General features: G+C 38.2%; 1 protein-coding gene across 2 annotated transcripts in view; it reads left to right on the top strand.

Annotated features, from left to right (window-relative positions):
• LOC129246129 (putative polypeptide N-acetylgalactosaminyltransferase 9) overlaps window positions 1–27,654 on the top strand; it is a 210,733-nt gene that overhangs the window by 64,528 nt on the left and 118,551 nt on the right. For both annotated transcript variants that reach the window (XM_054884690.1, XM_054884691.1), the window contains exons 3-5: window positions 25,227–25,422; window positions 26,935–27,104; window positions 27,323–27,487. In XM_054884690.1, coding sequence (XP_054740665.1) covers window positions 25,227–25,422; window positions 26,935–27,104; window positions 27,323–27,487 — 531 coding nt within the window. The remainder of the gene's footprint in view (window positions 1–25,226; window positions 25,423–26,934; window positions 27,105–27,322; window positions 27,488–27,654) is intronic.

Below are 27,654 nucleotides of genomic sequence, written 5' to 3' on the forward strand. Positions count from 1 at the left end.
GCCAGTGTTACGCGGGTCTCACGAGGAAGTTGGAGCTCTTCATCTGCTGTAGGTGGTGGTTAGATTCTAATTACTGCATTCGGTGATCGGGAGCTAAAGAAGGTGGTGATGGTCTCTCGATGATTGTCGCTTATTCACTGTCTAAACACTGTCCTGTCCAGTAGATGTCTGTTCGGCGTAATTAAGGAGGTGTCTCCTGACGTGCCTGGGAGGCAGCTCTGGCTCAAGCAGGTGTCTGCAAGGATGAGCCAGCCGCTACGTGTGTCCTGGATTGCTTATTTGTTATTTCTAATTTATTCGCAACTAACCTCTGTATCTAGAGATCGTTCATCATCCGCGACCTGCGACCTGACCGGTAGCTGGTAGCTTGGCTCCACAGAAAATGATGCTGTGTTGAGGGAAGATTTAGACATTGCCTGCCGAATATCGTCCGCTTTTAGAAAAGTTATTAAATGATTAGAGTGATATATGGAAAGGTTATAGTTCCGGTGGAAAAATCTAATTTTTTTTTGCATTCTATGCACATATCTGTGCAATTTGTGTATTAGACGTCACCAAACTTAGTACATAAAATTTATTTGACATTTCTACAATTATAAAAATCTCAAAAAATAAAATGCTCATCTTCTATGTTATTCAAATTTTGACACCCATCAATTGCTTGTGAACTGTGCATTAAATAGGCTGGGTTAGGTTAGCTTAAACAGGTTGCTTGTCTAAGACAAACCACTCGGTAGCGCTAAGGCTCATTGTGATACCTGCATTTGAATACCATCCCTTAACTAAGTGGCTTAAACCACTTAGATCTTCTTCTTAAGAAGTTAAATAATCCCTCGAATGAGAAATTTTGCAAATTTTCCAAGCCTTCAAAGAAATAATAGGTAAGATATTTGGCACGGCTTCTTTGAACTGCAAGACATTCACAGAGGAGGGGTTGTATCGACTCAATTTCGTCTTCATCTTCACAACTCCTGCATAAGTCATTGTACAGTACACCCATTCTACTGGTTAGGGTGCCATCAAATAACTCAAGTAAAATTTGAGAAAAAGAAACAGTTTAGTGGAAAAGAATGAAGTTTGACGTTTGGCAAAGTGGTTATTTAGAAGAAATTGCTCAGCAACTACGTCCACCGAACATTGGATGACGAGTTCCAAAGTTGCCTCAAATGCGACTTTTCTGTACCGAACGAAGGAAAAGTATTGAACGATAAAATTGTTATCACAAAAATGGCATACAATTACCGAAAACAAAAATCCTAAATGCGCGTATAGTAGTAAATAAGAGAATGCCATTTATTTGAATATGAAAATATGAATAAAACGCCCAGCGGCTGTATAAATTTCACTGTATCCCGAACGTCGATTCTTTTATGCTAGTGCTTCTATTTTTTAATTTTTATTAACTAAAAAGAGAATGGAGAGTAAAATTTCAAGGCCATGCAACGGTTTGGGCATTTTTGTTCCGCGAGAGAGAAAAAAGATATAACGTAGAGGAAAAGGAGAGACAGAGATAGTTATACCGTATATATATCTCAGATACAATTTAGGCTATTTTTCCTGAGTTTTTCCTTGTGGTTGCTAATTTCTAGTGAGAAATAAAACTACCTACTTTTTGGCGCTTGTTTGTTGGGGCAAACTTGTATTTTTGGCGCCTACTTTTGGGCGTTATATTTCCTTGGAGCCTACTGGGGAGGCCCCACCTTTTTTGTCCCAATTTTTTAGGCGTTTTGTTTTTTTGGTGCCTACTTTGTTATGCTTATTTCCGTTTCCTGGCTAGTGCATTTCGGCGTCGGATTTATTGGTATTGCCTTGCGGTAATTTGTGCCGTTGCTGCGCTCCTGGAATCGCGGCGGAGTAGTGCGCGTTGTTGCCACGGTTTGTTTCCGGCGTTTACCTACACCGGTCGACACTTCTCCGTTTTTGTAAATTTTGTATATTTGTATTCTCTGCAAATGTTGTGAATTTATTTAGATAAATATTCTTTCTCTCTCTCTCACTCTCTCATTCTCTCACGGGTCTCTCCCTCTTTCTTTGTCTGTCTTGAAAGTTTCACTCTTGTTATGTGTACTACGCTGCACGCACCTCTTTTTAATTTTTTTTAATAAAAAAATTTGTTTTAATTGTTTTTAATCAAAAATTTTGTTCTTATTATTTTTTAATTAAATTTTTTTTTTTTATTTACAATTTTTTAAATTAATTTTTAATTAGCAATTTTGTTTTTAGTTTTGTTTTTTTTTTACTTTTTAGAATTAAAAAAAAAAATTTTTTTCTTTATTTAAAAAATGTTATTTTTATTTTCTTTTATTAAAATTTTTTTTTTTATTTAAAAAGTCTTTTTTTAGTTTTGGTTTAATTAAAAAAATGTTTGTTTTCTTTCAATTTTGTATTTTAATTTTTATTAAAATGTTTTTTTTTCTTTTTTTAAATTAGACATTTTATTAAAATTAAATTTTTTTTTAATTTTTTTGTTTTTGTTTTTTGTTTTTATATATTTATGCTAATTTATAGCTACTTACACATAAATCTAGGTAACTGCTTTTTTCCACAACCTCATTTTTAAATGTCAACATAAAATAGCAAAACTCTCGAGGGAATCACACAAGTAAAATCTGCCTATTCACGCTTTTCCATGTATATATACTTGCAGATACCAATGGATATATGTACATATAGGTTTATGTATGTGTATATGTGTACGTATTTGCTTAGCGAAAAATGCCAGCATGTCACAGCATCGTAAAACTGTCGCTGACTAAAAGTGCTTGTAAGAAATCAATGAAGCTGACAGAAAAGCAGCGACAAGCCAACAACAGCTGCAACTGCAAGCGGTGCTGCAAATACATCTGCATACATGCACACGTACATATCTTTACAACATTTAGCCAAACATGCAAAACGCAGCATGTGGCACATTGAAAAATAAATAAAAAATGACGCTTCACATGTAAAGCAAAATTTGATGAGTTGTTGCAGCCATTGGAAGGCAGAGGAAGCATAGGAGCGCCGAACATCGCAAAACGGTTCATACATACCCCAATTTCTATGCAATTTCACCTCCCATTTGCCTATTTGCTAGCGCTAGCTGCATTTATGTTGTCTGCCCATCCAGCCACTCAAGCAATCCATCCCACCATCCATTCATCTCCGCACACAGTTGTCACATTTGCCCCACCAACTCTCTGCAGCTACATACATTTCAGTCGTCGCTCTTGCTCGCTATCAATTGACCGCGAATTCTTGTCTTCCATTCATCTGTCGGCTGGCATTTAAGATTTTATCGTCGTTGGTTAACGATTAAAGCGCGATTTAAATGCGCCTCTGGCTTGAATTGCCGCGCCACGCACTCCAGTTGATTTTGCAGTTGCCATACCCGGCCACATGCCGCATGGCGGCTCTCACCAGCACACACACTTGGCAATGATGATGTGGCAGTGAAGCGCAAAATGATTGTTGCTGTCGTTACTTTGAATTTTGCACTGCGCGGAACATACTTGCATACATACCGACATATTTATTTGTGAGACTACCTCTTGTTGGTTGTTGTTGGCAATCGAGTAGCTGTTGTTATGTTTTTGTTGGATTTTTTTTCTTTTCATTTCTTCCATGCCGTAATTTTTAATTTGGCTATTTATTTTTATTGTTATTGTCGTTGTCAGTGCGCATGCGTGCGCTGATTTACGAGCAGCCGAAGCCGGGGGAGCAATTACGGAGACAAATGGCACATTTTCCTTTGCTAAATGGTTTCCTTTGAATGCATTTTTTTTTCCTTAAGTTCGACTTTGTATTGTAATTGAATGACTCTTTTCATTGGACATAGAACTTCTTGGTTTCCTTTTCCCTTTTCTTCTGCGAAGCTACAAATACGGATAATTTATTTGTATATTTATGGAAGCAATATTCTCAGTACTGAGTTGAAAGACCATTAAATAAAACCTTTTTCATGTCGGAAGAGTTGGTAGAGGAGTATTCTGCGAGGAACTCAAGCTCAAATTCGGCTCCCGGCCCACTGTAGTGTTTTCCAAGCGGAAGTAGCCGCAATTAATCAAGCAGTGGCATAGTTAGGATTCAAATATCTACTCCGACACCCAACCGGCAATTAGGGCCTTGCGCTCGTTATTTGTGCGTTCGAAATTAGTCGGGAAATTCTTGACTTCTCTCTCGATTGCGTCGAAATACTTCGATATTAGGCTCATTTGGGTTCCTGGTCACAACGGCGTAGAGGGAAACTGCTGGGCCGATGAGTTCGCTAGACAGGAGACCCTTGAGACGGTTTGATCGCAAAATGAGAGGATTGGGGTACCCTTGAAAACCTGTGGTCTGCTCCTGGAAAGATGGGCCTCGAGTCAACTCAGCGAGCGCTGGGCTAGTGCACAAACATGCAAAGTTGCAAGATCCTTCTGGCCACAAGTAGATCGGGAGCGCTCGAGGGAGCTTCTAAGGCTAACAAAGCTGTAGCTCTCGAATTTGGTAGGTATCCTCACTGAACATTGTTCGTTAGGTGTCCATGCGGTGAGATTTGGAGCTGCCTCAAGTCCGTTCTAAATCGCCATTGTTTTTTCCACCTGTTTGGTTCCTCCGCCTATTGCTCGCTCAACCTCTCCTCTACGGGTGCTTTTACAGTCCGCTTGTCTGCAGATTCTTGCCCTTTGTCGCTTCGAAGTGTGTGCTACTTTTGCGTTACGCAGGCCCGTCAGCAGATTTTTGTGATTCTAAACTCGGAGGTCTCTTTAGGCGCACACTAGTTTTGGTTAGCGAAAGTATACGGCTTGCCGCTGCAAGAGTGCTGGTTGGCGTATATTGCGCTGACTGTTGCCCCCTAATGCAGGTACTGGAGTCATCCTTCCTCTGAATGCTAATGTTAGTGTGTCCGTTGCCCTTTGCGGAGCTATCAGCTTTGGCACTTTTGGACGCAGTGCGGGCTGGTCCGCTTCCAGCTGCATTTAGAGTGCGTACGATCTTTGCCGGCGGGAATCTTTGCAGTAGGCTATTTTTTCTGAAGGCTGCTTCCAGATCCACCTTATTATTTCGATCATCTCTGCTTCCTTCAATTTTTCCTTGGAAGTTTTGCTTGCGATTTTTTTACTCATATTGAATTCTCTAGAGTCCCAACTTCAGGCCGCTGTCCTCACAAGAAAGTGCAGTTTCGCTATGTGTCCCCATGGTTATCTATGCAAGCAGAGAAAACATACGAGGATTGACTCTACACTTCACGCGCAATAGAGTTCAGAGCCAGGACGGGAACTAGTCAGAATTTCTCAACTAAGCCTGCACCAGCAACTTAATGGTGACGTATGTGGAACGTATCCGAAGGCTTGCAAGAGTTTTAAGGGCGCGCAGGAGATTCTACATTGGCCTATCAGTCATTTCGGTGAGGTGTCAGCCTACTGTACTGAAGTGAGAGAATACTACTTTCACCATTCCATAGACTGTCTAATCTGAAATATTTGCCAGTGTACTGTAATCATATCTGATCTCTCAATCTCACTGGTGTTGATCCTGATGATCTATGCAGCTCTGCCGCTGGAGGTTCTTGGGGTAAGTGAGGCCTTTCAAGCCCCCTTCCTCTCCTGCGGGATTTTAGTCGCTTCTTAGGACAAGCACGTCTTACCGCGGATGTTTTCTTTTCCCAACCCGCTGGAGAGTAAACGCATTAAATGAAGTAAACGCGAAGTATAAAAGTAACAGTGCATTCTGACCTCCTTTTTCATAACTATAATTTATTTATTTTTTTTTTGGCTTACGCAGTCTCATTACATAGTTTGATATTCTTAATTCTTTTTTGGGGTTTTCATGCCTTTTTAGTAAATTTCCTAATCTTTTTATGAAGTTTGAACAAATCAGCAGACTAACATGGAACTACCTGCTCTTCCTTCCCTGTTTCTTCTTAGCGGGCATGTGAGCGTCTTAACTACAGAACACCAATTACTCATCATGGATTCTGGATTTTGGAAGCGAGCTTCTTGCGCTTTCGTCGTATAGTCGGCCGAATAATCTCACGTCCCGGCGATGTCATTTGGCCGCCAAGATCATGTGTTTTGACACCATTGGACTTCTTTCTTTGCGGTTATTTGAAAGAAAATGTGTACGTCGATAAGCCACCAACAATTGAAGAGCTAAAGGATGAGATAATTCGGCACATTAAGGATATATGACCTCAATAATGCCTCAGCTTCATTGCAAATTTGGACCATCGGATGGAGGTGTGCCGCCGAGGCCGTGGCAGCCATTTGGCCGATATTTTATTCCATACATAATTGAGCTATACCGATATTGTCATAATAAAGATAAATGGCAATAATTTCATAAAAAAAATGTATTTTATTTAAAATTAACACCGGCCCTTAAAACTTAACCACCCTTTATTTTAAGCTTCAGATAAATCGGAATATTCTAACTTTAGTAGTTTCTTCTCTAAAACCAAGCGAAAAACCGCTCAGCACTTTTTACTTGACCTAATATGAATCCCTGCGATCTGTCTGTCTCTTCGTCCGCATTGTCTCCACTAATGCACCCAAGACTTCAGTTGCGGTCAATAGACTTCTAAATTGGGGTTACTTAGACGGCCATTCCAGCAGCATACTCCAGTAATCTTTGTTAACTTTTCTTAGCTGCTAATTAGCTTAAGGTGAGTTGGGGGTACGAGGAAGAAAGTAGGAGCGTTTTGAATGCCTTTTAGGGGCGAGTTTTTTTGATCGAGCTCAATGTGACTGTATGGCTTGCATGTATATATTATATTAGTGCGGTATTATAACTTATTACTTTATGGGAAGTGTCTTGATGTTGAAGCAAATCCACTTAAATGGCTTTTAAAGCTGCTGCGTATTATATGTATATCTGTAGTGCGAGTCTGTAAAGCATGTTTTGTTTTTCAGTAGTCATTGCGTTCTTGACCTGCATTCAGAAAATAAAATTGTTGCTTCTGCTATTCCAATCAGTAATTTTACGCAATCAGTATCCAACTAATTATACGCAACAATGATTCGACTAAATCTGAAAATCTGCTGCTTTTTTTCTTTTTTGCTTTTTTGCTGGCCAGTCAATTCTCTGCGCTGCTGATTCGTTATAGCTGTCAATAATAGAAAATGCTTACAAAAGTGTGGGTATTTATGGATACTCGTGTACGTACATGAGCACATATATTCTGACACTTTTCGACATGCAATAATTCTATTTGATATACGGCATGACGACCGAATATGCACTTGTGGCACCATCCAGCTCACGCTTCGGATTATGAATGCTGCCGGCTGTAGTGAGTGCCAATATGAATTGGCAGCAATAGCTGAAGCCAAAAACAAAAGCGCCAGCTACTTACTACAATAGCCAAGCAGCGAAATTATATATATTTTATATTGCGTTCTGTGCGTAAATGAATTGGTTTCCCTTCAAATGCATAGCTCAGCGAACAGCAACTGGGCGACCTGCATTGCAACCCGCTTATGTTTTTAAGCATGGCTGTGCAAAATTTATGAAGAGTAGCAAGTTGAATAGCAGTTGTTGCCTAGTTATAACATGGCGCTATAAACACTTTATGGAAACTATTAAACTGCATGCGGGTGGCGTAAATGCCTTCTTACGCGTCGATGCGTTTCACACAGGCCCGCTTGAACTAAAAGGCTCCTGTGCACAGGCGTAGTGAAATTTTCTGTGCATTCAGGAGCTAGTTTTATGTAGAAAATGTGTACGAATACTGCGGGAAATATTTTTCTTTAAACTTGTAAACATTTAAACCATTACTCGTATGATGAAAGGTACAGGGTGAACGATATGAAGTGTTACCTATTCAAAACACCATAATTTTTTTGTGTGAAATTAGTTTTTATTGATTTCAAAGACAAAATTTTTCAAAAATGATTACAGTTTTAATATATATTCACTTTAGCTCGATATGACCACCTTTTGCCTTGACTATAGCCTTGAAAGAGTCAAAAAATGAGTTGCATGCTGCACGAATGTGATCTTGAGGTATTTTGGTCCATTCTCGTATAATCGATTTTTTCAGCGCATCCATACTGGCATAATTTTTAGTCCTCACGTTGCTCTCCAAAATGGACCAGATGGAATAGTCCATCAGATTTGCGTCTGGCGATTTCAAAAGCCATTGTGTAGGCGAAATGAAGTGTGGACCATGTTTTTTTAACCATTCTTGGTTCACACGAGCTTTATGAGACGGAGCCGAGTCCTGTTGGAACGTCCATGGTCTACGACCGAAATGTTTGCGTGCCCACGGCTCTAAAGCAGCTTCTAAAACATTTTACCGATAATAAGTCGCATTCACTTTGACACCAGGCTCGATAAAAACGATTGGAGAGCGTCCATTAGCGGCCACGAAAAAAATGATGATTTTCAATAATTTTTTTTGCTAGTCAGTGCTTTATTTTACTAAAATAAAAACATAGCATTAATACATCATGTTTCGACTTGACTTCAGCAAAATTAAAAAAAATAAATAAAATCAGTAATTGTAAAAGTTATCATTGTTTGTGTGGAGCCCGTTTCTCCAGAAGTCCCTTGCCGTGATCGTCCTAAAAAGATTCATCTAAAATCAATGGGACTAGATAAATTATTTTTATTAATAGATAATCTAATTTTTTGTAAATTCTTACTACTCCTAACCCCTTAACTCGGATAAAGAAGATAATTTATAAGCTTGGCTTTTTTGCTCATTACCATTATTTTGGACTTAGCTGCAATTTTCTTCTCGAAAGTGCAAAACAAAAAAAAATTTAAATAACGAAATGAAAAGCCGAAAAGCACGATTTCCGAAACAATGTGAGTGATCTCGTGGGGATCATTTGGTTGACCATATTGAAGAGGAGTGTCTTTTGCAATAAATTATTCTATAAGGACAAAGTGAAACATGCACTATTTACTAGGCGAAAAAGTAACGCTCATTCATATTGCAACAGTTGCATATCTTCATAACCGATGTCCAACAAAATTGTTGCAAGATAATTCGCCATATTAAGCATCGACTGGGAGCAAGGCTATAGTAAGCCATTTTCGAGTATTTGGCTCATTAACAGTTGCACTCAATAAAGCACAAAAGAGCAAGTTCCAAGCATGAGGTGAAACGTTTTACATGGTTGGGTATTCAATAACTTCAAAAGCTTATCGCCTAAACGACGCCGTTTCTCAACGCGTAGTTGAAAAAAGAGATGTTGGAAAGGAAAAGTTTTGATGCTACGATACTTCTTCAAGAAGCTGTAAAGAACTTGGCATCAAATGAGGTCGGCGAAGACAGTGAAGCAGTTGGTGGAGAGAGCGCAATCGTTGACGTTGAAGTGGTGGTAATTCCGGTGAAGAAGGAGGGAAACCAACAGGGAAACCAGGTCGACTAGCGAAGCGGCTAAATTTAAATTGATTTATACATTTTAAAGTCTGTGTATAAGAACATGGAAATCGATATTCCGCAATCCCATGTAGATGTGATGCGCAGCCCGTATTGTGAACAGTGGATAGCTGTATAGGAGTATTCGTCTCTTATTGATAATAATACCTGGACGTTCACGACTTTATCCGAAAAGCAGAAAAGTATTGGCTGTAAATGAATATTCAGCCTCAAAAAGGATCAACATGGCGAAAGTGAAAGATTTAAGGCTCTACTAGTGGCCAAAGGTTACAAGCAAAAATTTGGCGTGCATTATTTCGAAAAATTTTCACCTGTTGTTCGTTTCGCCACTATTCGGATGGTTATTGCTGTAGCAGTGTCTCAAGCTAAACTCTCAAGCAACTTCATGTTAGTCGAGAAGGGTCCCTTAAACTACTTTTTGGGAATAGAGGTTGAGCGCGAAGTCGCGATTGGCACAATTGTTGTAGGGCAAAATACTGCTAACATAATACGATATGAGCGAATGTCGACCGCGCTCAACGCCGTTAGATGCTGGATATGAAATTAAGCGAGGTGACGACAGCAAAAAAAGGTTGATCAAACTTTTTATCAATCACTAACTGATACGCTCGCATACTTGGTGATTACGACGCGACCCTATATTATACACTCGGTAAGCTGTCACAGTGCAACAGAAATCCGCGACCGATCATAAGCTGCATTACCAACCAAATCACGAGCCAGTGTTCGGCTACGTAGATGCTGACTAGGGTGGTGACTTGATCGACCGAAAGTCTTATACAGGCTACGTGTTTTTGATCGGCGGAGGTGCAGTATCGTGGGAGTCCAAAAAGCAATTCATAGTTGCACTCAGCACCTCTGAAGCTGATGATGTTGCTCTGTGAGCAGGGATTTTTTTCCTTGCTTTTTTGAAACATAAAGTTTTTTTTTCAATTCAACAATTTTTTTTTTATGGATTTGTGTTTTATTTACATAAATATTTTCAATTTTGATTAACTGTTTTTATATTTGTTATTATACATACATATTTATATGTGAATGACTTTTTTTTCAAATTTTTTAAGTGAAAATTCTTAGGCGTCGATGGAAGAGCGAGAATGGAGAGTAAAATTTCAAGGCCATGCAACGGTTTGGGCATTTTCGTTCCGCGAGAGAGAAAAAAGATATAACGTAGAAAAAAAGGAGAGAGGGAGCTATACCTTATATATATCTTAGATGTACTACTATTTTTCCTGAGTTTTCTAGTGAGAAATAACACTGCCTACTTTTTGGCGCTTTTTTGTTGGTGCAAACCTGTAGGAAATATATTTTGGTGCCTACTTTTTGGCGCAATTTTTTTGACATTTTTTTGGTGTCTACTTTTTGGCGCTTATTTCCGTTTCCTGGCTAGTGCTTGTGCGTACTATAAAGTGCTATCCATTCCGGCGTCGGATTTATTGGTATTGCCTTTCGGTAATTTGTGCTGTTGCTGCGATCCTAGAATCGCTGCGTTTGTGCGGCTGATAAACGCTCGGAGTAGTGCGCGTTGCTGTCACGGTTTGTGTCTGGCGTTTACTTACCCCGGTCGACCCTTCTCCGTGTTTTGCTACGCTACACACACTTTTTTTTAACTAAATTGCTTGAATTGATATGCAAAGTTATAACTGCGAAAAAAAAATAAATTTTGAATTTTTTTTATTTTTCTCATAAATTTTTTTTAACTAAATCAAATTTTTTCATATAAATTGTTTGAATTGTTATGTATAAGATTTAATTGGAAAAAAATATGTTTGAATTTGTTTTTTTTTTAATTTGATTTAATTTAGTTTTTTATCTAAATTGTTTGAATTGTTATGCATAAGTTTTAACTGAAAAAAATTTAATTTGGAATTTTGACTTATTTTATATTTTAATATGGAATTTTTTTTATTTTTCTTATATTTTTTTTAAATTAAATCAAATTTTTTTTTATCTAAATTGTTTGAATTGTTATGCATAAGCTTTAACTGAAAAATTAAATTTCGAATTTTGACATATTTTAGATTAAAAAAATTAAATTTAGAATTTTTGTTTTATTTTTCTTATATTTTTCTTTTAATTAGATCAAATTTTTTTTATCTAAATTGTTTGAATAGCTATGCATAAGTTTTAACTGAGAAAAAAATTAGCTTTGGATTGTTTTTTTATTTTCTTTTTTAAATTTGATTTAATTTAATTTTTTTTTAACTAAATTGTTTAATTTTTATGCAAAAGTTTTAACCGAAAAAAAATAACTTTGGATTGTTTTTCCCCTTTTTTTTATTTGATTTAATATAATTTTTTTATCAAAATTGTTTAAGTTTTATCCAAAAGTTTTAACTGAAAAAATTAATTTTGTAATTTTTTTTTATTTTTTGTTTTTTTCTTTTTAAATTGATTTAATTTATATTTTTGTTACCTAAATGGTTTAAATCGTTATTTAATTTTTTTTTGTTTTTTTTTTTTTGTCTTTTGCTTAAAAAGAATAGTTTTAAGGTAGACAAAGAAAATTAGTAAAATTTTAAATCTCTTTCTACTAAATTTTAGTTACTCGATAAAGCGCATAGACCGAAAGCCTTAGTGATTAGTGACTATTTTTATTTGATAATATAATAATCGATTTTTTTTTATTAAGAAATTAATTTTTATTCATAAATTGCGTACCTTATGAGAAACCGTAATTTCACTTATCTTCTTGCCTTATTTATTTCATTTAAATTTCTCATTCCAAAAACCAACTCAGTGTATTTTCAATCACTTCAGTCCTCCTCCTCCGCATAAATACCGCCACTGCCTCTAAATACAGCGCACAATGCGTCCATTATTTGCAAGCCATGCCATATTCGATACCTGCTCACAGTGCACACTTGACTTATTTTATATTACAAATATTTCGAACAATGCATTTATAGCCTCACAAAACTGTGCTCCAACAAGCATAAAACTAAAACCCATGTAAATGCGTGAAACAAAGCGAAAATAGAGAAAATAGCAAAAATGCGCTCAAACCCAAATTACAACATTTTTCCCGCATTTCCTCACTCCCTGCAAATAGGAAATTTGTAAAGTACCTGAATGCCTCGACAGTCTGTTGTGCGATTTTCATTTTCAATACGAAAAACACATAAACGCACAAACACATATATACCGACATAAACTTTATAGATGTACTTACATACGTACTATACACGCACACTTATTTGAATTTGTATGTAGTAGTGTAGCTCACAAAATTCATTGATTCATCCATATTGCCGTTCAAACTTTTCCACTGTTGAACTCTTCTACGAGTACTCCTTTCAATTTGCTGTGCTTTGCAATTTTTATGATTCTATGAATTTATGTCAGAACATTTGTAATTTATTAATGCGACTGGCTGCCTCTCGCACTCCATGCAGCGTTGCTTTTTATCGCAGCAGTCAGCACACGCAACACCTCATAAAGTTCATCGTGTCCTGGTTATGTTGGAGTGGTTGTTTATGTATGTATGTGCGTGTGTGTGCAGTTTCTATTACTGCTTAGTCAGGCATAACGAGTGCGTGAATTATTGAAACGCAAAATAGAGTGAATTTTTATGCTTCTGCTTTACTACGTTCCAACATCTTTTTACTACTTTTGCCCATAAAAAAAAGGAGTAATAGGCAAAGAAAATTAGCTACGCATATGAATTCTCAGTTTAAATCATTCATAAAGTGACCTGTCAGCTATTAAGCAGATATGTGCAGTCTGCGCTGAAGCTTTTGAAGAAAAAAAAACTACTCTTTTTGCGTGAAAAGCAACCGACCTACCATTTTGTGTTGCAGTTGCGCTCAGCTAAGAAGTCAGGGCACAGCGATCTATGCTACTTGCAAGAAAGATGTTTATGTTTTTGGTTTACTTGAGTATTCTAAGGTTTTATGACTTCACTGGGATGTTTTCTCAAGCGTAAGGCAACGAGAGCTGCCATCTGGTACGCTGACAACCAAGGGTTTAGAGATTTTAAATCGCGCTTAGAGCTTCGTTCGCTCTAGTTAATCTTAGGTAAGGTTACTTTTCACATGTAGAGGGCAATATAAACCTTTCCGTACCACTGAGTTGTATTCTCCTTCCAGTTCACCCTTTTATCCAGCATAATGACTACAAACGTTGCCTAATTTGCGAGGAGTAGTCGAGTGCCGTTTGCAGGGGTCATCATCAGAATAAGCAGTTCTCATCCGAGGCTTTGTTCTCGTTTTCATTGGGGAAGAATTTTTACGTAGCGGGTCCCAAGTCGTACAACCAGGTGTTTTGGGTTGCTTTGCCTTCTCACATTAGCTCGCTCTCAAACGGATGTTCGGGAGCTACGCAGAGGAGACTTGGGCGACGCCCGGAAGTTGTGATCTGCATGGACGGTATGCAGAAGAATCGTCCTGATCACTCCCAATTGAATCAGGGACTTTCCGTACTTGCGTGGACTTCTATAAACGGAACCATCCTCCATCCAGCCTTGAAATCCAGTGTAGAATCTTTCTTGCCAAGTAGTAATGTCCTCTCACTTTATAAAGCTCTCATTATGCCCGTCCTTTCGTATGGCGCAAAAGCTTGGACGATGACAACAACATCTAATGAAGTGTCTCTTGGAGTATTTGAGAGAAATAATGCAATAAAGTGATCGACGGCATCTTATATCTCTTCTTAAAGAGAAAGACCGCCACCGAATTGGCTCTCAGTGACAGCTATTTAAAACAGTCACCTATGAGTAGAAATGGATGCGTAAGTCCATGGTGGAATATTGGACGCTCGGCTAGTGAAGCTGAGCGAACATGAGCAGACTCCAGGCAGACTCCGACGACAAGAACAAGTCAATCTAATGCAGGGAGACTTGAAGCTCGCCGATCTCATAACAACGTTCGAGGTTGTCCCATTTGATATTTGGATAAGGGGACACTGACCAAAAAAGATCTATTGCATTCGATGAGTGTGTCCCAACTTTGTATTGGTCGAAAGATCTGGATGGCGCTAATGAAAGCCAAGAGGTTTTGGATTCCAAATGACTAGTGCCTTGGGTTTAAACAACACATGAGTTGAAGGCTTCAATCTCTTTCAGGCCACGACCGGACATTGTCACAAAATATGCTTGGATATCTCATCGCATTCAGCGTTTCTCATTTGAAAAGAGACTACTATGAATGATGTAAGTAGTTGGACAAATTCCATTTGATTCTGTGTTCAAGAGACAGTGATCGCAACAGTTGTTAACGGAGGCTTAAGTAACAATCGGGCAACCGATCACTGTATCATTTGAGTGCAGACTCCACTTCCGATCATAGGGTTTTCTATAGGCCCATAAGTGCAGTGAGCTTTGAGTTGGTTGCTAGATGTGCTGTCTGAGTCACACATCCCAGCCTCAATTAGCACAAAAAGTGTGATTTTGGTACACCACTATTACGAGGGGTGCCTTTTATTTGGCCGGATTTGGCAACCCTGGTGTTGCAATCTGGCAACTGACAGCTGTATCGCAAAGTTTGACACTTTTTGGCTTTTACGTACTAAGAACGTTTTGAAATACCAGCGCTATTTGTGTTGTTTACAGTAACTTAAAAGATTCATCTCGGTCCAAACAACTTTCGACGTGGATTAACTCAGCATTTTGGGCGATGAAGCTCCATGAAGGACCAGTGTTTATCGATGGTATGGTGAATTCAATCGTGGTCGTAGTTCACTCCAAGACGAATTTCGTGAAGGTCGTCCAAAATCAGTTGTTGTTCCGAAAACCATTGATGTTGTGCGCGAACTGATATTGAAAGATCGTCATGTGACCTATCGTGAGATTGAGACAATCTTAGGCATTAGTGGGACCAGCATACATTCAATACGAGTATTGCATAAACATTTGACTGTCAAAAAAATTTGTTCGCGTTGGATCCCACACAATTTGTCAATCGCTCAGAAAAAGGCTTGTGTCGATTGGTCGAAGGAAATGCTCAAAAAATTCGAGCGCGGGGCCTCGAAACACGTCTATGATATCGTGATAGGTAATGAATCATGGATTTACGCGTATGAGCCCGAAAGTAAATAGCAGTCGACTGTATGGGTGTTTCAAGATGAGCTAAATCCAACAAAAGTTCTTCGCGCACGAAGCACTTCCAAGCAAATGGTCGCCTGTTTTTTCGGAAAAACTGGACATGTCGCAACCGTACCACTAGAACAACGCAGAACAGTAAATTCTGAGTGGTACACAGCCAATTGTTTGCCAGTTGTCTTCCAAGAAATTAGGAAAACCAATCGCCAAAGACGGATCACTCTTCACCAAGACAATGCGAGCTCTCACACATCGGCTCAAACAACTGCATTTTTGAGCACCCAAAACATCGAATTAATGGGTCATCCGCCGTATAGTCCTGACTTGGCACCGAATAACTTCTTTTTATTCCCGTACGTAAAAAATAAACTGAGAGGTCAATGTTTTTTGACACCTGAAGAAGCGGTTGTGGCATTCAGAATGCATGTTTTGGAGGTACCTCATTCAGAGTGGCAAAAGTGCTTCGACAATTGGTTCAAACGCATGCAAAAGCGTATAGATCTTCATGGAGAATATTTTGAAAAACAATAAAGTGATTTTCGATGATTAAAATTTGTTTTTGTTCTCTAATCCCGACATGTAAAAGGCACCCCTCGTATAGCCAAGATGACTGCTTAACTATGAACTGAAAAAAACGTACTTCTGGTAGTTGTTGTGGATGATTTCTGATTATCCTGCAAATTTCTTTTATTCCGAGAACGTACTATTCAAATTTCTCAGACGAAACTACTTGGAAGTTTCAATGTCTTCCGAATATGCACCCGCGCCGATGACGCTATCCATCTACATATTTTTCAATTTAATTTTGAACCTATTGCAAAACTTTTAAACATTCATCCAGTTTCCTTTAATATATCTCACTTTTCATTCAGAATTTCTAGGATATTTTTTGGTATGCAATTTTAAAGCCCGTTTAGTTGTTATAGTGGCTCAATTCTTGAAGTGGCTCAAAACTCTTTTTGATTTTTGATAATGTTTTTCTTGAACTTATTGAGCATTTCCTTCATATAACAAAGGCACGAGAATTTTTTTTTTTGGGAAAATGCGAAAAAAATTACAAAAATTAAGGGGAATATTGAGCTACTTCAAGTTTTCATTTTATTGTAGTAAAATTTAATGGACAATAAAACTGTGTATTATTTTTTTAAATCAGATTAAAAAGTTTGCAGTTTTGCTGAAAATTTGTTGAATTTTCCTAAAAATCACTCAAAGAAAAAATGATCAAAAATCAACGTGAATCTTGAGCTACTTCAAAATTTCATTTTACTGTAGTAAAATTTGAAGGACTATAAAATTTGTGTGCTCAGTTGTTTTTATCCAATTAAAAAGTTTGAAATTTTTATGACAATTACGAATATGTAATCTTTTTACAATATTCTCCATGCATATTTTATCTAAATTTCACATTACAGCAACACTTTTGCCAAATTCCCACACGAATACCCATAGGTTATTCCTTCGTGCTCCCATTTTGTATGCAACAAATATCATAAATACCAATTCCTATTTGCATTCCATCAAATGAAAGAAAAAACATACAAAAAGGGAACTACAAAGTTACTCTGACCCTATAACGCCTAACAATATGCTATAAATGTGCAACAAAGTGTCCTTGTCGCCCTGTACACCAGCCACTACGCATCGAATTGAACTCAAACAGTGTAACGTAACGTAAAAGACTCCTGTGTGTTTAAGATATGAATGAATGAATAAATTATGGCATTTTTTCGAAAAAATGCAAAATACAAAAAAGGATATAAAAAATAAAAATCGATGATTGTGGAAAAGCACCAAATAAGTAGAGAAAAAATTGAAGGATGTGGCCCACAAAATTTGCCAAAATATCAACCGAAAACATAAGACCCCGAAAGCCTGAACATGTGAAAAATGCCAAAGCGAAAAAGGAAAATGAAGTACTCGCAAAGAAAAGTAAACAAGCGGCAGTTGGCGGGTTGCAAGCCGAAACAAATATATTTGTGAGTGTGGGAGCACATTTTTTGTATTTTATTTTATATTTTTTTATTACTTTTCCAGTTGCTACACTGGTGTGTGTGTGTGTGTGTTTTCGAATATGCGTTGGTCCTTCCAACGCCTGGTAGTCGAAAAAGACATAAACACCCAGGCTGGCTTGACATTGACAAATCACAAGGCTTTCATGAAAAACATATTAAAATGTACTGAAAAAAGAGCGACAAACGAAAAGGCATCCAATAGTCAAACATTCAAGTCATTTGTGCAAAAGAGCATAACAAAGTTACTCATACTTGCGTGCACAAAAATAGCAGCGCGACATATAGGCCAAGTTATGACTATTTATTTATTTTGCATTTACTTTTTTTATTTTCTATAAAGATTTAGCTTGTACTAAAAGAAACCAGAAAGAAACAACAGAAATGCAAAAAAAAAAACAGAAAATACAAGAAACCAGAATTTCATATATTGTACAAAACTTTAAAAATTAAAAAATAATTTTCTTCAAAATTTCGCACTTTTTCATGAGAATTTTTAGTAAGATTTCGAGTATGCAGTTTTATAGTCCATTGAATTTTATTACAGTAAACTACAAATCTCAAGTAGTTCAAAAATTGCGTTGATTTTTTGAAATTTTTTTTGCTAGCGGCCTTCTGCATTTTCACCATATAAATGAAAATTCGTGCATTCGTTAAATGGAAGAAAATGCGTAAAATCGTCAACGAAAAGGCGCTGCTAATAATGTGGGCACAGGTGTATATACACGGGTGCATATTTTTGTGGCTGAGGCTACTTTTTCTCACATGCCTCCCTGCAAAAAATGCGGCCTGTCCGGGATGTGTCCGCAATCAGCCACATAGGAACATGCGACTACTGCCACTTTAATCTCTTTATATGGAAGCCACAGTTCCCTTTTGCTTGAGGATAAAAAGAGGCCAGTGGGTCGTACCCTTTTGACTAGTTGGTCGCGAAATACGAAATTTATATCTGGGGCTCACTCATCTGCTGGGAACGCAAGAGCTGTGATGGGTTATGGCACATTTGTGGTCCAGAGTAAAAATCTTGGAACGGAAAAAACAAAATTGTCTTCTTTTATAATTATTTGTTATAAATGCTTTGTTAATTCCAATATTAGGTCTTTTTTTATTCAAATATTACAAGCAACTTTTAATACGGCTTGAAAGAGTCATATCTGAAAGAGCGAACTCGGACCAGAACCTTCAAATTCCCAAGCTGTAGTCCTCACATTTTGTCGTTGTCGTCACATGAGAGTGCAATGATAATTTACATTTTCATATATCCTGTCTTGCTAATCCACATCGAGAATCGTAATAAATAATCGCATGAAAATTTTCACGAGTTAATCCAATATTTTGGGCGAGATGAGTTTTTCAACTCTCTGAAAAAGCAACAAATGAAGCTCATAAGTGAAAACGTTATATCTAAGTTTGTGCTAACAAATACGAGTACCAATCTTTTTGATAAAAACATCGAGTTATAGTTCAAAACATGTAGTGTTGCAAAAGCGCAAAATAGAAAATGCTACCCTCGTAAATACACTTTTTTGTCAATCTGTTGTTCATAATTTTCAATCATGTGAGACACCTTTTCTGGAGCAGAACACTACTCCTACTGGAACTGTATCTCCAGAACCGACTTACTTGACTTTTTTTTCTTGTCGGAACAACTACCAAGTGCTGCACTCAGACACAATTAAGTCCATTGTACTGCACTTGGATTCCCATTTAATTTCCTTTAATCTACCCGATCTCCGAAGAAATCTGAGTAGATCTTGTGGTGCCAAGGAGGTAAGGTGGTCATTTCTTAGCACATCAGTGCCAAAGACCTCAAACCTGATTCGAACGAAGGCCGCGCAGATGCACAGGAAGTGGTCTGCCGTCTTATCCTCCGCTTCACAAGCCGGGCAAAGTACACTGTTTAAGATGCGTAACTTTGCCATGTGCTTCGCCGACAGAAAGTGGTCTGTCATCAGTCCAACCAGCTGTCTGCAGTCCCCTCTGCTTAATGACAGGAGAATTTGCGACAGTCGATCGGACACACCAGGCCACATCAGTTTAGACCATCCGCAGCCTATCTCAGCCTGCCAAGCTCGCTTGTAGGTTGTAGTAACCCATTTGCTAACCGTGGCTTTGATGGCTGCAGAAGTGAGTGGCAGAACGGGCTGTGCGGCTAACTTCTTTGGCCCGGAGCCCTTCCTAGCTAAGGAGTCAGAGCTCTCGTTACCCTTGATACCCACATGTGCCGGGACCCATGTTAGCATCAGGCTATTATGTCTACCGACATAGTTCAGTCTGGATTTACAGGACTCGACTACCCTTGAAGTGGATGGGGGGCTGTCTTAGGCCATTAGCGCAGCTTGGTTGTCGCTGCAGACACATCTCCATCTGTTTTCCACAACAAAGCTCGTCGCTTCTTGAACAACCTCCGCTTGAAACACAGATGCATGCATTCCAAGAGCAAAGTGCAGTTTGGCCCTGCTGGATTCCACGTAGACACCAGAGACGGGGCCGTGCTCGGTCCTAGAGCCATCCGTGAAAATGCGAAAACAGTGTTTGGCGGGCTCATTTTCAGAGTTTGACCACAATTGAGCCTCTGGCAGCACCGCATTGTATCTCTTTTCAAGCACGACTCTTAATGGCATAGAGTCAAAGGGCATGGAGAGAATCGTTGGATAGAAGTCCAAGCCTTCTCGGGTTTCCAATGCCGGACAGGGGCCGTACCAGTTCCCATTGTGTTTCAGCCTGCAGTTGGCCTTCAAGGCCTCCCCTTGGATGAAAGCATCAAGTGGTGGTGGACCAATTAGCACATCTAATACTGGGCCTGAAGTAGTCTATTCACTCTTATTGCCTTACCTACGCTGTAAGCTTTAAGCGCCGATCTTAGCTTCAGTACATTCTTTCTAGCTGCCGACCGTACTGAGGTGGCAAAGATCGCCAAGTCCCTGGCTTTACAAAACAACCTTCTATGCATGTATAAGTAGTATCTGCCACCTTATAGATACTCATACGTGGTGCCCCTGTTACATTTTCTATACGCCCCTTCAATCCGCCCTGCTTCACGGAAAACCATTCCTTTTTTTAATATTCTCAAACTTTATTCTTAACACTTTTTACTCCCCTTTTTTTCTGCTTCTCTCCACAACTTTCACTCTTTCCGTTCCACATGCACTTCACATGCTTTTTGTCCCATGTCAGCGCTTCCCTAGAATGTTTTGCAAAAACTTTAGAATAACCTCTCAAATATCCTGCCATTGGCTGACATATTGCACTCCCTTGTGTCTGCGTATGCGTGCGAATCAAAAGCAACAAACAGTTCCATGTACTCGTAAATGTGTGCGTATTTGCTTGTTACCGTTTGTTTTTTGCCGTTGTTCTTCTTAATGGATTGAAATTGCACTGATATTTGAGCTTGACACTGCTCGCCGCTGGCTGCATTTTGCATCTTTCCAGCGTCACACGCACACACTTGCAGGCAGGCTCATGTGAGTAAAAACTATAGTGGTGTGTTGCACACACATCTATGCGCACATCTGACTTCTAGTTTTCCTCTCCAAGCCCAGCGTGGCATGCAACAATGTTTTTACATCCTTCCTCCGCTTTGATCCTGTAAATTTTCTTCTTTTGCTGTATTACTTTGAGGGATAAATGTTGCTGTGGGGCATTTGTTCACATTCACTGAATATATTCGTATATGTAAACTTTGCATTTTTGTGTGGCTTTGTGTTATTTGTGCTTGTATTTGTGGGTACCGAGTATGTATGTGTGTATCTGTGTGCCCTTGCATGCGTTGACTGGTGTCATGACCAACCCATCGCATTGTTAGTGTGCAACAATCAATCGTCCCTACTGCTCTGCGGCTACTAGTTCCAATTGCTCTGATGCAGCTTAGCTGCAGCTTTTTGCACCAGCAACAGTAAAAGCTTACAGAGATCCTTGCAAGAATTCTTCCAAAGGGATTTGTATACTTAAGTAATGCTTTAGTACTGGCTGACTATTGAATGCCACTTAAGAGTAAAGAATTTGGATACGCAAAGGCATTGAACAAACCGAAGGCGATATTAAGTGGGACATTTTATTACTTTATTTCCTTATAGGATAAATATTGGGTTGGGGAAAAAGAAATGTCGTATTTGTGATCGAAATTATGCGCTTTATTTAACGTACTTAAAATTATCCGATTCAAGTCAAATATGCCCCGTTTTGTTCGCAAACTTGTTGCCATTTAGAAGGCAACTTATTTGCAAAAAACTCAGGCAACCAGTTTTCGCAAGCCTCTTTTGAGGCCAGCTTGGTATCACCAAGGGCGTTTTGCATGGACCGGAAGAGATGATAGTCACTTGGTGCTAGGTTCGGACTATATTGTGGGTGCGATAGGATATCCCATCCGAGCTCTCGTAGCTTCTGGCAGGTCATCAGAGATGTGTGAGGACGAGCGTTGTCCTGGTGGAACACAACACCAATCCTATTGACCAATTCTGGCCGCTTCTGGTCAATCGCCTGCTTCAAACGGTCAAGCTGCTCACAGTAGAGGACCGAATTAAGGGTCTGGCCATAGTTGAGCAGCTCATAGCGGATAGTTCCCTTCCAAACACACAGCAAAACCTTCCTGGCGGTCAATCCGAGCTTGGCGATGGTTTGGACCGCCTCGCCGCTTCTCGATCACGATCTTTTTCGCTTGGCGTTGTCGTACGTGATCCACTTTTCATCGCCAGTCACCATCCACAAGCGTTGATTCGGTCCAAGAGATTTTTTTGCGTCAACACCTGTGGCACCCAAACATCCAGCTTTTTTTGGAATCCAATCTTCTGCAAATGGTTCCAAACGGTTTTGTGATCTACACCTAGTTCCTGACTAATCGAGCGAATGCTCACATGCCGGTGTCTTTGGATAGTTTCAACGATTTTATCAGTCTCTACGACGATTGCCCTACCAGTACGGGGTGCATCTTCGACATCTACTACACCAGAACGAAATCGATCGAACCAACGCTGTGCTGTGCGAATCGTTACAGGATCAGGCCCATAAACTCCACAAATTTTTTCCGCCGCCTTTGTTGCACTTTTACCTCTAAGGTAGTAAAAACGTAAAATATGACGAATTTCTTGCTTGGTGGACTCCATCTTTGACGCGCTATTTCTTAAGACTGAAACGTACGATCACAACACTGTCAAAGAAACACTTGTAGTACAGATTGTCGTGATGGTTGATTAATTGGTTGGCTTAGCAGTTTGCTTAAAATTACAATAAGCAGTCTTTGGCTGATGACCTGAGTGAAAAGCTTTCTCTAAGCAATTTCAACCAGAGAACTTTAAGTGCCTAAGAATGTAGCGTCAATGATAGTTCAGCCTAAAAGTCTAAATTTATTCTATTACGAAGGTACTCTCATCAGCTGTAAAAGCCCCCACCTAACGAAATTGTTGAGCTTAAGGGGTCCCGGTGTCTAGAGCTCGAAAATTTAGAGTATTTTCAGAATTTTTTTTTTTAATAAAAAAAATAAAAAACGAAATTTAAATTTTTTTTGGCTTTTTATTTAACGTTTTTTACATACAAAAGTCAAAAATATTTTTTTTTATTTTAATAATTTAAAAAATTGGACTTGGACGCTGTTGGCCATTTTGGCTCTTCTATTTATCTGAAACAAAAAACCAAAACAAAAATATTAATCAGTATGACTGTAGCTATGTCACGTACTAAAATAAAAAAAAAAATTACAAAATGGCGCGGACATTCTAAAAATCGGGTTTTGTTTTCAGTTTTTAATAAAAAAAATACTAAATAATTGAAGTAATAATATGATTCTAGTACGGGCGATAGCCATTGATGTTGTGAACAACATATTCAAATTTCAGACGATTCGGTGGAATAGTTTCTTTTTTTTGTTTTTTTTTTTTTTTGACAACACCAGGCCGAAAAAAGGCGTTTCGATATAAATGAGTTTAAAATTTGAGGTATAGGAGCGCGCACACCGCTCTGTACTTAGTTAATGGGCTGTAGGAGCTATAATATTCAGAATTTGCGCATAAAAATTTCAAAGTATATTCTTAAAATTTCGAACGCTCGAAACTCGAAATATCGGAAAAACAAAAACTAAATTTTTTGAAATTTTTAGACCGCCTGGTCCCCTTAAGTCGACAAATGAAAAAAGAAAGTGTGTGGTAGTTCACGGAACCCGCACGATTGAAGTGAAACTTCTTTTATCAACAAATCAATAATTTAACTATTATTTCAATATAATGCATGCAGAAGTCATGGAAAGCATGGAATGGAATTTTATTAAACAGAATTATTTATTTATTTTAATATAAAAAGAAATGAATTTATTGTACTCAATTACATTTGGTTCTCGGCATTGTCATTATCATTATTGGATTCGTTTTCCAAAAATGAAACAAGGGCTTTATGGTAACTGAAATACGTAAAAAATGATCTACATTCTAATCTATCAAGGTATCGATGAAATACTGCATCAATGGTAGTTCCGCATCTTGTTGTTGGTACTACAAATTATCACTTATCGTACAACCGAAGGATTCACTGTCACGGTGTTCAACAGTAGCTCTTAATTTTTTACGCTCCAAATACTCACGTTGCCGTTCAGCACCTGTTTTCGGTTTCCGTTTTTGTTGATTTGATGCCATATTTAACAGAAATCAATCAACGAAACAAAATATGTTTGTAAGATTTGCTCAAAACTACACACACACTCTATGACGCGTCTCGCGTTACTAATAATATTGTGTTTGGGAGAACTGTCAACTGTTTCCACCGAAATGCGTTCGCAAAGTGTATGGTCTTTGGTATGGTAAACAGATTTATGATACATTATTTTGCGGCGACAGCACAGCGCGATAGCCCAGCGGCTAGCAATGTGGGCTTCCGATCCGAAATCCTTGGTTCGAATCCCAAGAAAATTTTTTTTTTTTTTTTTTTTATACATTTATTTCATTTTGTTTTATGATATGTTTATGAGCAGATTTTTTTCATGGCAGAAATACACTCGGAGGTTTGCCATTGCCTGCCGAGGGGCGACCGCTATTAGAAAAATGTTTTCATTAATTTTGCTTTCACCGAGATTCGAACCAACGACCTCTCTGTGAATTCCGAATGGTGATCACGCACCAACCCACTCGGCTACGGCGGCCGTCAATCAAATGTCATATTTACAAATTACATTCGATAAGAATGCAATAATAAACGACCGCATTACATTCACGACGACACGCCACGCCAGTCTTTTAACAGATGGCGCTGGCATAGCGTGAGTTTTACGTAGTTTAGCGTAGTTTTACTCCTCACAGCGTTTCATCCACGCCACGCTTTTAACAGATGGCGCTGGCGTAGCGTCACATGTAGATGAAACGCTATGGTTTTACTCCTCACAGCGTTTCATCCTTCGAGACAAAAGAAGTTTCACTTCAAAAAAAACCTAAACTCAACCTGCAAATTTTTCCCGCTCTTCCCACTCTAGTGACCTTTCCGTTCCTTTTTCTGCTCCCTACAATCGGCAACCAGGGGCAAGAAAGGGAGAGTCTCAAAGAGGTTTTTGAAAAAATTTAGTCAGAGTGTCAGAAAATCCACGACAAAAAAAAAATTAAGACCCTTAAAAAGAAAGCGAAGATGCCATGGTGGCCTTAAAATATCGATGAAGGTCTCTATGTGCCGGTATATTTTATAGGTTATTGTCTAAAGCACAAATTTTAGCCACACAGCAATAATATTCCTTGTTCTAATTAATCAAGGGGTTTACTTGCATAACTATTGATTAGGGATGCTAAATTTCACACGAGGTTGTTTGCAACATTCTTCTATGTATTAGAACTAATTTTTCCTTCATTTCCATTTCCAGATAAAGGCGTGCTCATCGCACCATCGCCGTCCAAGGATGCACCTGGCGAAATGGGTAAACCGGTAGTGTTGCCAACCAATATGACAGAGGAGATGAAGAAAGCCGTCGACGATGGTTGGACGAAGAATGCTTTCAATCAATATGTATCCGACATGATATCAGTGCATCGATCATTACCGGATACACGTGATGCGTGGTAAGTACCAAAGAGGGGAAAAATAATGATGAATTCTCAGAAAGAATCATTCGCGTTACAATCACTACCATTTTAGTAACTACTAGATCTGAATATTTTAACCGCTACCATTATTATTATCATTATTCATGCCATAGTAATTACTAGTACAATTACTAAATATCTACCATTATAATTATAATTACTGTTACCTATACCATTATCATTAAAATTACCATTATCATCTACCACTACTTACACTACTATAATTACAATTAACATTACTTATATCATTACCATTACAATTACCATTACCGTTACCAATGCCAACATTTTTACAATTAAACTTACAATAACTTTTACGAACGATTATCCTGACCAAAACAATTATCCTGACCATTATCATTACCATTACCATAACCATTATTATCATAATTAGCTTTGTTACTCCCATATTTTTGCCATTTATAATGCAACCGACATAAGTTTTATCATTATCATTACCTTTGTTCTTTATAGTACCATTACCATTACATTAAGATTACCATGATCATACTTTTACCGTTTTCAGTTCAATTGTAATAAGCATTGAAATTAGCATTACCATTACCATTACATTAAGATTACCATTACCATACTTTTAATATTTTCAGTTCAATTGTAATGAGCATTTAAATTATCATTACCATTTTCATTATTATTACGATTACCATTATCACACTTTTACCAGTTTAACTTCAATTGTAATAAGCATTGAAATTAGCATTACTATTACCATTACCATGCTTTTACCATTTTCAGTTCAATTGCAATGAGCATTTAAATTATTATTACCATTGTCATTACGATTACCACTATCATTACCATATTTTTACCATTTTCAGTTCAATTGTAATAAGCATTACATACAATTATTATTACCATTGCCATTACTATCACCGTACAGTTACCACTTTCTATTCAATTTTAAAAAGAAGTGCCACTGCCACTTTCCGTTCAATTATAATACGATTATTATTATTACGATTACCATTACCATGCTTTTCCCAGTTTAAATTCAATTGTAATAAGCATTTAAATTATCATTACCCTTACCATTATCATTATGATTACCATTTCCACTACCATACTTTTACCAGTTTAAGTAGAATTGTAATAATCATTAAAATTATCATTACCGTTAACATTATCAATACCATTACCATTACAATTACCATTAGCATTACCATACTTTCACCATTTCCTGTTAATTACCACAAGTTACCACTGCCATTACCATTACCTCCAGTTTGAACGACATAGTTAATTTTTCTCAGTGTTTTAAAACGATTTTCCATTGCTGTCACGTGCCTTGTTCGTACATTTGTTTCAACACGATCCTGCGCCTACCAAATACCAACTTCCTGTTCACACTCTACAGCATTGATTAATGCTGCTTCTTCCTTTACTTTTCATACATAACAGATTATAAAAAAAATCACCAACAACAACAAAAGTTACTAAGAATATCTTTCTACTCCTGTCATTCTACAGGTGCAAGGAACCAGGCCGCTATTTGAAAAATCTTCCCGCCACCGATGTCATCATATGCTTCCACAACGAGGCGTGGTCGGTGTTGTTGCGGACAGTGCACTCAGTGTTGGATCGTTCGCCGCCAGAGTTGATTAACAAAATCATACTAGTCGACGATTTCTCCGATATGCGTAAGTTGCGAACAGTTGGCGAAGTAAATGCATGCACTTGATTGTTTTGACTATGCGTTGCTGCGCATGCGTGCACGCTTTGCATTTTAATGCGGCTTTTGCATGCATGCCAGCTACTCAAGCAATTTGCAATTTAATTATGTATGCTCTTTAAAGTTTCCATGCTTGCTTTTTTCACATTTTCGCCGCTCTTTAATACTTCATTATATTCGTTGCAGCACATACCAAGCAACAGCTGGACGATTACTTTAGCTCCTATCCAAAGGTGCAGATATTGCGTGCCCCCAGCCGTGAAGGTCTGATACGAGCGCGACTATTGGGCGCACGCCATGCCACTGCGCCAGTGGTAACGTACTTGGATTCGCATTGCGAGTGCACCGAAGGTAAGTGAGTGTAATAACTCAGTATGTGGAGGGAGGGTGGTGATCCATACATATAATAGGTACATAAATAGGAATTTGAAATCTGCAATTCAAAATGCGAAAGAAAAATGCGCGTCAATATTTGGAATTATAATTAAAAAAAGATGCCACAATTCAATTATAATTTT

The sequence above is a fragment of the Anastrepha obliqua genome, chromosome 4 (genome assembly GCF_027943255.1).
Source record: "Anastrepha obliqua isolate idAnaObli1 chromosome 4, idAnaObli1_1.0, whole genome shotgun sequence".
NCBI classification, from domain to species: domain Eukaryota; kingdom Metazoa; phylum Arthropoda; class Insecta; order Diptera; family Tephritidae; genus Anastrepha; species Anastrepha obliqua.